Below are 10,305 nucleotides of genomic sequence, written 5' to 3' on the forward strand. Positions count from 1 at the left end.
CATAAATATTTCCTTATTTATTCTAACCGATCTCATCATCCCAAATTTAATATTAACTGGTTCTTCTGTTTGAGAATCATGCTTATTTTTTCACTATCAGTGCCACTTGGCAGCTTCCCCATGATCCACTACTCTAGCACGCAATTGAGATAATTAATAAAACGTGTGCGATCTGGTCCAGCGAAAAGACTTGGTTGAAATTGAACAGATTACCAACAGATCGCTATGCTACCTAGCTATCCAGTTGTTCAACGTCATGTATCCGTGTCCTATATTATATATAATAATTCACGCATCGATTGCGGTATCTTCTACGCCATGGCTTCTGGATTTGCCGTCGGCACGGAAGTTGCAGGGCTAATGGCGAAGGCCGACGCTCCGAATCTATCCATGTGGTGTGGACTCTGTGCGTGCGCACCGTGCAGTGGGACGTTAATTTTGACGCTTGCTGTGTCGGCTTCTCGGCGGGCGTGTCGGCCAAGCGTCAGCAACGACCGCGGCGTGTTTCATATGGTCGCCCTCGTCGAGGAACAGGCTAGCTGATTGCTGCTGCGGCGCGTGCTGAGCACCGTGGCCGCAGCCTCACGTCACGCGCGACGAGACTTTTTCTACTTGCATCGGTCGGTCAGACTCGGTCGACAAACTCGACGGCTCTGGGTTGTTTTTTTCCCACGCACGGCTGCGCGGCAGTCGCGTGCCCCTTTGGGTTTGACAACGAAACGGGGAGGTGTCCATTTGCCGATTTCGTTAAGCTGGGCTTACCGAATGGGCTCGGCCCAGGCCTACCTCATCCCCATGACTCCCTTTGTCCGGGAGACCTATATCCATGAAGTTGGCACTTATGTTAATAACACCCGATCCGACATAAAATGATTCTCAGACACGTGCATTGCATGCTCATTTCAGTCGGTGTGGGAGCGGCTACAGATATCTTTATCCGTCGCTTGGTTTTGTCCCGTTCCCGTTCCCGTTCCCGTTCGATCGACGAATCACATCCCTCCTGGCACGGCGATGGGTCACGCCAACCTCCCACCGGGGCGACGGGGGCTGGCGGCGGGAGCGGGGTCGAATTGTTCCTTCTTCGACTTCGTTTCCGTCGTCTTCCTCGCCTCTGTTGTTGTCTTCATCGTGCTCATCTATACCGCCCTCGACACCTCCAGCCAACGCGTCATTGCCCCCTCCACCGTCGATCCTCGCCAGCGCGAACGAATTCTCTCCATCTTCGATTCCGCATCTGCGGTGTCCTCCTCCTCCTCCTCGATGCTCGACGCTTGCCCGGCCAAGGAGGTCGATAATATGCCGTGCGAGGACCCACGCCGCAGCAGCCAACTCAGCAGAGAGATGAACTTCTACCGCGAGCGGCATTGCCCTCTGCCAGAGGAGATGCCTCTTTGCCTCGTTCCTCCACCAAAAGGGTACCGAGTTCCGATTCCCTGGCCCGAGAGCCTTCACAAGGTAAATAATCCAATTCCTTTTGTTTTCTTCATTTTGTTTCTTTCTCGTGTTTAGAAGTCATTCATGTATTGATTTCTTGATATGGCAAATCACGAAATCTATTGAGAATTTACTTCCAATGTAGCAATGCTAATTATCTTGAAACGATTGAATATATATTCCATTGTTTATGTGTTAATCTTTAGAAAAATCTTCTTGATAGGACAAATAATTCACAGTATTTTGCCGCTTTTGTTCATTTTCCTCTTCTTCCCTTGGCCTCCTATTCATCCACCAAGTGAACGAAATAAACATTTATAAGGGGAGAAGAGTACCCTATTGAAGGGAACTAAGTCATTTTCTTTTTCTTTTTCCTTTTCTTTGTTAATGCCTCATCCTCCAACGGCTTTCATTTTTTTCTTTGGCCCTGTTTGTGAATGCTACACTCATAGTCTCTCTGCTTGTAGTATTTATCTTCCAAATAGTCACCTATTAAAACAACAGTCTTCAAACAAATCTAATTGTTGCCATGGTTTATGGTATTAAATTTTCTAGTCGCTAATGAAGGTAAGGAATCATAATTGGACTCAAATTATTGTTAGTTGCTGGATAAGTAGTTTGGTTTTGTATCATAAATATGTTTATTCAGGATGAATAAATTTTATCTTTCTACTATTCCATACAGATATGGCATGATAACATGCCATACAATAAAATCTCAGAGAGGAAAGGTCATCAAGGCTGGATGAGAGAGGAGGGCCCATACTTCATTTTTCCTGGTGGTGGCACTATGTTCCCAGATGGGGCTGTGCAGTATATTGCTAAACTTGGACAATTTATCTCCCTAAACGATGGCCATATAAGGACAGCTCTAGACATGGGATGTGGGGTAAGAATTTCATCACTCTTAAAGTTATGAATCTTCTTTTTGGTAATTTGTTCTGAAATATATGACACTCATTAAAGGTTGCAAGCTTTGGGGGTTTTCTACTCAAGGAAAATATCATGACACTTTCATTTGCTCCAAGGGATTCACACAAGTCTCAGATACAGTTTGCATTAGAAAGGGGAATACCTGCATTTGTTGCTATGCTTGGCACTCGGAGGCTTCCGTTTCCTGCATATTCATTTGATTTTGTTCATTGTTCCCGGTGTTTGATTCCCTTTACAGCCTATAGTGAGCTTTCTTTGTGTTTGTTTCTGTTCATGAAATTTCTTGGATCCACATTTTGGCGATCTTCATCTTTTCTAATTCCATCAATGGGATGCAGATGGAACTTATCTCGTTGAAGTGGATCGTTTGCTTCGACCAGAAGGTTATCTTGTCATATCTGGTCCACCTGTTAAATGGAATAAGATGGAAGAAGAGTGGCTCGATCTACAAGCTATGGCTGATGCTTTATGTTACAAGCTTATTGTTGTAGATGGTAATACTGCAATCTGGAAGAAACCCTCTGGCGACTCTTGTCTTCCTAACTTGCACAATTTTAGGCTCGATAAATGCAGTGACACAGATGACCCAAATGAAGCATGGTAAACTCCATAAAAAATGTTATTTCTTAATTGTAGTAAAACTATATGCAAGTAGATATCTGCTTTTGATCACTTCTCATTAACAATCGAATATTACTTGTTGACAGTTAAGCTCTTTTTATAGGTATTTCAAATTGAGGAAGTGTGTGCCTACAGTCCCCCTCTCTAAAGACATATCTATCAGCTCTCTTCCTAAATGGCCAGAGAGGCTGTTAAAACCTCCTTCAAGGATCTCACTGATAAAAATTGGTTTTGATACATTCAAGGATGACACACAAAACTGGGCTAAACGAGTTGCATACTATAAGAACACACTTGGTTTGAAAATTGGGACTTCACATATCCGCAATGTTATGGACATGAATGCTTTTATTGGAGGTTTTGCAGCTGCACTAAGCCCTGACCCAGTCTGGGTCATGAATGTCATACCCGTTCACAAGCAATTAACTCTTAATATTATTTATGACAGAGGACTTATTGGCGTATATCATGATTGGTAAGCTTCAAGCTCTCTGAGCATTATCATGTTTGTCATGGATTCTCTAATGGACATCTTCTAAATCTAATTATTGGTATAGTCATCCTATGATAACATGCTTTTGCCCATTTGGCTCCATAAGAATTTATGTCTCAATAGTTGTCTTAAATGGATTAGTGTGGTTGGAGGAGAAGAGTGGTGCTTTTTTAAGTTTTTAATCAAGAATCTCTGCACCACTCCTAGATTTCTGTAATTTGTTTTTTCCCTTGCATATCCTCTTCTGTGCTATCACAATACATAGATCAGGACAAATAACAATGTTTTATTTGTTATAATAGGTGTGAGGCTTTCTCAACTTACCCAAGAACCTATGATCTTATTCATGTGGTGGGAATTAACTCTTTGATAGAAGATGCAACTTCGACCAAGGACAGGTATGTGGTCATTATCTAATAGTTCAGTTTTATTATTTAATTGATGGACAAAAATTTATGAGAGCCACCAAAATACGAAAGTGGTGTTTGTAAGTCAAACATATCTTAGAAGTGGTGTTTGGTCACAATTCAATTAGTCCTCTTGATTTAAGTCTTCTTACCACTCAAAATTTTAGTGGTTATGTCGAAGAACAAATAAACAACATCAAGAAATTAGATAAGTTTGTGAGTGCATCATTCGCAAAATGAAAAATATAGTTTTTTCAACAATCACCACTCGACTACTATTTTTAGAAAAGGAAAGCTAATTTGGATTCATCTTTACAAAGAATTCTTTCTGCAAGTTCATTATGATAAACTCAAGCTTTGAGCATATGGACTAATTTATAAAGGTCTTTGAAGAATCAATAAAATCGGATTCAAGATTGAACTTATAGGTGAATATGGTGTTGTAACCATCTCATTGTGCCTTATTTTAGAGAAAATGAGAATACAAAGTTTATTTGACTTTTTTAAACAGAAGGAGAACGATGCAAATGCTAATGTGATTTCTTGATTTTTTGGAGTGCTTGATTCTTCGATCTATTTGATCATAGGAGTGAATAAGATAAGTGGAGTAATCCCTTGGATAGAGTGGCCAAGCTACTTCACGAGAAAGTCATTATGGAAAATACGTTACTCTTTATATTTGAAACTGTCACCTTAGCGACATACATTACTCTTTATATCTTCTTTTGTAAGGTGGATTTAGTGTCACTCCTTGGAAGGTAGATTCTTTTATGGTTCCCTTTCTTATTAATGGTTTCCTTGTTGAAAGAAAATTTTTCCATTGGTATATTTGGGCTAGTATAGGATCGACTAGTGTCTTGCTGACTGTTTTCCTACAACTTATGGTGTCAAGAATTGGGATGCGATGAGGAATAAGATGGCTTCTGAAACAGAATTCGAGTGAAGAAATGAGCAGATCACCTGAGAAGAAATCAAAGGAAGAACCGTTGCTCTTTGATGAGAGATTTATTGGAGGGCTGCTGAGCACAAGTTGAACGCTCCATGCATTCCTAAGTTTTTGGATAGGATGTATGCAGATGAAGAGGATCGCAAGATAAACTCAATGAAGAAATCCAGAATGATGAAGAAATCTTGCCTCTCAAATTGTTGAAGTGCTACTCTTTTTTCCGTCAAATTAGGGAGGAAAGCAAAATCTCTTGCTTCTCATTTTTTCTCAGAATAGAAGACCAGGGAGTCTCCAGACCTGGAGCAGAACCTGTAGGAATCTCCTGCAGTACAGTGGAAGTCTTTGCAGAAAGTTGTAGAAACGAAGTCTCCCGATCTAGAAGAAGAATCTGCTGTGTCAGTAATCTTATGCAATCTTGGAAATGAACAGTGGAACTGAAAGAAACAGGCGAAAGATTTTTGGCTATGTGAGAGAACAAATCAGACATTCTGCTTGGTAAGCTAGCCAATGGAGCAGGTTAACAGTGGAGGCGACCTTTATTCCATTTCAAGATGGTGACAAACTGATTTGCAAAACTTGCTTATAGTGTGATCCCTGCCAAAGTGGCCTGGGTTTGGGAGGAAGTTTGCACGCATAAGATGTATGCGCAAAGTTGGAAGCAGCCCTTTTGAAAAGTAGCCGTGTCAATAAGGAAGAAGACACAAGTTGCTGAGGAGGCTCGAGTTTGAAGCATGCCTTGCAACAGTGCTGCACTGGGACAACAGCAGTGCTGGGCAAGAGGGATAAAACATAGATGAGTAGCCTTTGATACCAAGTTAGGTTTGGAGAAAGAGAATATTCGATTGTGTTGTCATATTTGTACAAGACATCACATGGTATTTGCAAAATCAACCTAAACACCCTAAACCTAAACATAACATGCGTGGGAGTATAGTCTGACTTTTCAATTAGCCTTCTCTTTCGGTGCTTTTCGGGCATCTCCGCACCACCCGGATGTAGATGAAGATGGAATGAGTAGGAAGCTTCATCACTCATTAGAACAGATAGGAGAGAAGTTTGTCATGGAGAAATCCAACAAGGCTAGCCTAACCTGCCATCATAACCTATAATTTTAACAGTTCCTATCCTTTGGATGTCTGCACTTCAACAAGTTGAAAACACATAAAGCAATGATCCTTTGGCATTCCATTTCTATAAATATTTTTCCTTTTCTTGCATAAAACTACTAGCTAACCCATCTAGTAGGATAAGGCTTGTTGTTGTTGTTGTTGTTGCTGCTGCTGCATAAAACTACAGTGACATGTTAATTCAAAGATTTAGATGATGATGTCAACGAGTATTATATATCTTTTATTGATGTCATGTTATTAATGCCTACATAAAATTGAAGAATAGGTCAGAGTTGATTGCCCCTTTACTGATAAGTAAATTATATATCATTTTTTTTTAATTCCCTTACAAATCTATACAAAGGACATAAAACTATCTGTGATGCATTTTCTCAAATGCAAGCTAACGTAACCAACTACACTAATCTGTTTTCAAACTCTGTCCATGGCAGGTGTAGCTTGGTTGATTTGTTGGTGGAGATGGATCGCATATTACGCCCGCAAGGAATTGTTGTGGTGCGAGACTCAGCAGAAGTCATTAACAAGGTTACACGGATAGCTCGTGCCATCTGGTGGACTGCCGAGGTGCATGATAGCGAGCCTGGATCTGATGGCAGTGAGAAAATTCTCACGGCAACAAAAAAATTTTGGAAATTAGTTGCAAACTCCCAGTGACATTGTAAATTCATCAGTTCTTTTCTCCATTTATTTACCTTAGGCATCAAGGCCAGAATTCTCCATAGCTAGCTGTTAGAAATGCCATCAAATTCTTTATATGCATAGCATACTCACAGTTAACACTCCTAAAGCTCTAAATCTTGAACATTCTTGGATAAGGCATCAGAAATAGGAGTCTGTTTGTCTTTTCCATTTAGAACATGATTCCTGGTGTTACATATCATACTGAGGTACTCTGAAGTAATATATATATCCTTTGCATGTTCTGAGTAAATTTATCGTGTTTTTTTGGCTGATGAAAATCTAAAAAGTTATTGGGGAGTTCACTGCAAGCCTAGGAGTTGTCTGTTATTGAGGTTCGTTGGTTGTGTTTTTAGTTGAATCGACCAGTTAGTTTCGGTTTGATAATTATGGCTGGTGAAGGATCGAAACGGACGAGTCTCTTTGTAAATCTTTTCTTTTTGAATTTTACATCTTTTCGGAAAACTAATATGCATTGGAAAAACAAAATAATAATAATACTGTAAAAGTAAGAATACTTTTATTTCTTACTTGATTCATAGTCTCGCAATTATTATTCGAAGATTTACTATCCCTTAGATTGTTTCGATTGGATAATCTATTTAATTTTTTCCTAAACAACCTTCGAAAAGAGAGGTTGGATATAAGAATGAAAAAAGTGTAATACATTACATTATTATATAAGTATAATAAAAATTAAACACATTGTTTTACTGACAAGAATCATAGTTTGAATTGAAGTTTGATGTCGGTGTTGTTCTTGCTGCATAAGTTTGTTTGGGCATAAACTCGGTGTAGTACAGTAGTTGCAAGATGAAAGCACAATAAGATGAAAGCACAATAGAATCGAGTTGAAACTTATATCAGAATCAGTGATGAGAGTTGTGGCTGAAGACTTCTTTTATAGGACATTAGGGGCGCTTCCATACATACTGATATAATTTGAAACTTCAGCCTTTATTCTCTTCAAGGCGCCTATAATGGATATGAGATGCCTCCATTACCTCGAAACTCCTCCTTCATGCCTATCACTTTCGGGGTACCTCTAATAATATGAGACACCTCTAGTCATCCGAGCCCCCTCCAATGAATTTTCCTTCATACGTTAGTTTAAACATAACATATCCATGCTATAGGATCGTTACACACGTGAGAGAGGGGGGGGGGGGGGGGGGGGGGTGATGAATCAAGTAGTTTTAAAAATATATCTTTTTCGAAAACAATACGCAATGAAAGAGATAGAAATACAAATGAAAAAAGAACAAATACAATAACTCAAGGAGTTACTTGGTTCGGAGTCTTCAACGGCTCCTACTCTAAGACTCATGATCCCTCGGACCGTATAGACAAGCAATCCACTATAATCCTCTTCCGAAACCACAGGAAGATTGGATCGAGCTCAGTGTTGGATAGCTTCTCAGCAGTAGTCAAGCATAACAGCGTCGCAGCACAGCAGGAGGACAAAGTCGAAGCAGCTGCAAGCTCGAAAGTTTGCTTGTAGAAGATGTAATTGAGTTGTGTTGAGAGCTTAAGTGAGCCTTTCTTTTATAGGCTGTTGAGGGTGCCTGCATTCCTTGTCCGAGGCACCTCCAGCAACAAATTAGATCATCTTATCTTCAAAAACAATAACCTCCGCAACCTTCGATTTTTATCCTCTAGAGGTACCTTTAAACGGTCCGAAGTGCCTCTACACCTTGCTCCAGGGCGTCTCTAATCGCACAATAGGCACCTTAGTGCCTTTCTGCATAAACCTACGATTGAAGCCTTCGGGATGTCTCCACGCCACTATCCAGGGCGCCTCCGTGCATATTCGAGGCCTTGAGCACTATTTACCGAGGCTGAATTTGCTTTTTAACTCCTACAAAAGATACTTAAATATGTCATATACTTAAATATGACAGATAAATTGCAACAAACTAAATAGAAAACCTCTCCCTAAACTTAATATCGTGTGATTCATCTCTTTTGATCACATCAAAATTTAAAATTTAAGAGAAAAATAAAAATAATAGTAGAAAAATATGAGAAAAATTTTTGGGGTCTATTGCATAATATCTAAATTTATGTATTTTTATCAAAATAATTTTTAATAAAAAATAATTTTAAAGATATATTCCTTATTTTTACCGCAAATAATTTAGAAATTATTTTTAAGTCTTGAAAAATCTTGAAAATATTTTTCAATATTAAAGAGAAGCGTACAAACTAGAACAAATATTTTCACGAAAAATATATAATTATCTGGATTAAAATAAATATTTTCGAGCAGAAACAATCATTTTTAAAATCAAAGCTCAAAATGGATTTTTTTTTATCTAAAATTATTGCTAATTTTTTTAGCATATAAAATATAATATTTATCCAAAAAAATTATTTTTATAAAAAATAAAATTTTAATAATTTTTAATTATAAATGATTATTTTTGAAAAAAATTCATAATATTTCATATAATGGTTGAAAAATGTTGAAAATATTTCTGACGTCAGAAAACATAATGTTTTATTATTAAAAATTAAGTTTTTAAAAAAATCAATTTCCAAAATATATTTAATTTTAAAATTTATTTTTTAATAAAAAAGTATACTAATAGATAATCCATTTGTGCATCACATACAAACAAAAAAAAAATTCAATAGAAAACATAGATAGCAGATTTAAGAAATAATTAATTTTGCTAACAAAATAAATTAAATTAGCATGCAAATAATATCAATTTAATAATTTATAATAGATTTAGCAACCTAAAATAAATTTCTATATATTAGATTTATCAAAAATTTTCCTGAAATATAATTTCTAGTAATTTTTATAATTTGACCTCTATGGTTCCTTAAATACCAATTAAATCCTTTGTAATTTCTAGAATATGAAATTGGTAAAAAAATTGGAGCATGTATATTTCTTATTCAATAAGTCTATTTGTCCTTTTAATTTTAAAATTTTTAATTAAATTTTATCAAAATATTCTAATGGACATGCATTAGTTAAGTTTATTTTTAACTTATTATTTTTTTCTTCCAGATTTATACATTTAGTTTGTAGTTTATATAAAGATCTAGATAGCATTTGTACGACTTCATATAATTGATTAGAGAGGGGGGAGTTAAGTACCTCACTTACATGGACAGACGTAAGGGGTGACAGACTTGGGCTGTAGCCATGCCTGCTTTGGCCCATTCTCTACTAAGTAGCATAGTAAAAAATATATTATGTCCAATGTACAAATTCAATTTAGCCCAACCCAAAACCCAATTCTAATTTCCCTCATTCCTGCCAAACATTAAAAAGCAATTGAATCATTTATTTCATTTCATATGAGTCACGACTCATGAGAGATACACAAGGAGCCAAAGGATTTTGAGAAGTTGGAGCCGGAGGCAAGGACATAGTTTGAGAAAACTTTTTCTTGAGGTGATAAAGTATGAATTATTGAGTTTAATTCAAATAGAATTAAAAAATGGTTTATAATTCTCGTTTTTTTTTGTTTCTAGCATGTTAGCTTGGAGCAGGGGCAGAGGCGCAGAGCTTGAGCCTTGAGAGAACTTTATCTTAAGATAATAAAATATAGGTTTAATTCAAATAGAACTAGAAATTGGTTATAATTCTTGATTTATTTTTTTTTTCAATGATTGCTTGTGAGAAACATTTTTTTTGTTCTACCT

General features: G+C 37.3%; 1 protein-coding gene across 2 annotated transcripts; it reads left to right on the forward strand.

Annotated features, from left to right (window-relative positions):
• The first annotated feature begins 325 nt into the window (after positions 1–325).
• Positions 326–6,882, forward strand: LOC122015521 (probable pectin methyltransferase QUA3). Of its 2 annotated transcripts, none has more exons than XM_042572467.1 (7): positions 326–1,455; positions 2,120–2,323; positions 2,401–2,611; positions 2,706–2,967; positions 3,092–3,463; positions 3,784–3,879; positions 4,781–6,382. In XM_042572467.1, the coding sequence occupies exons 1-7, from the start codon at positions 1,012–1,014 to the stop codon at positions 4,794–4,796; spliced, it is 1,605 nt and encodes a 534-aa protein (XP_042428401.1). In that variant the 5' UTR covers positions 326–1,011; the 3' UTR covers positions 4,797–6,382. The 2 variants fall into 2 exon arrangements, with proteins under 2 accessions (XP_042428401.1, XP_042428400.1); XM_042572466.1 differs by lacking the exon at positions 4,781–6,382 and adding an exon at positions 6,396–6,882 and having other exon boundaries at positions 327–1,455.
• The last annotated feature ends 3,423 nt before the right edge of the window (positions 6,883–10,305 follow it).

This window comes from Zingiber officinale, chromosome 8B (assembly GCF_018446385.1).
Source record: "Zingiber officinale cultivar Zhangliang chromosome 8B, Zo_v1.1, whole genome shotgun sequence".
Classification (NCBI taxonomy): Eukaryota; Viridiplantae; Streptophyta; class Magnoliopsida; order Zingiberales; family Zingiberaceae; genus Zingiber; species Zingiber officinale.

Bases quoted from the DNA above. Each gene is read 5' to 3' on its own strand.
- LOC122015521 (XM_042572466.1), top strand. From the start codon at position 1,012: ATGGGTCACGCCAACCTCCCACCGGGGCGACGGGGGCTGGCGGCGGGA. The intron at 2,968-3,091 runs GTAAACTCCATA...CTCTTTTTATAG, and splicing joins GATGACCCAAATGAAGCATG to GTATTTCAAATTGAGGAAGT. The intron at 3,464-3,783 runs GTAAGCTTCAAG...TTGTTATAATAG, and splicing joins ATTGGCGTATATCATGATTG to GTGTGAGGCTTTCTCAACTT.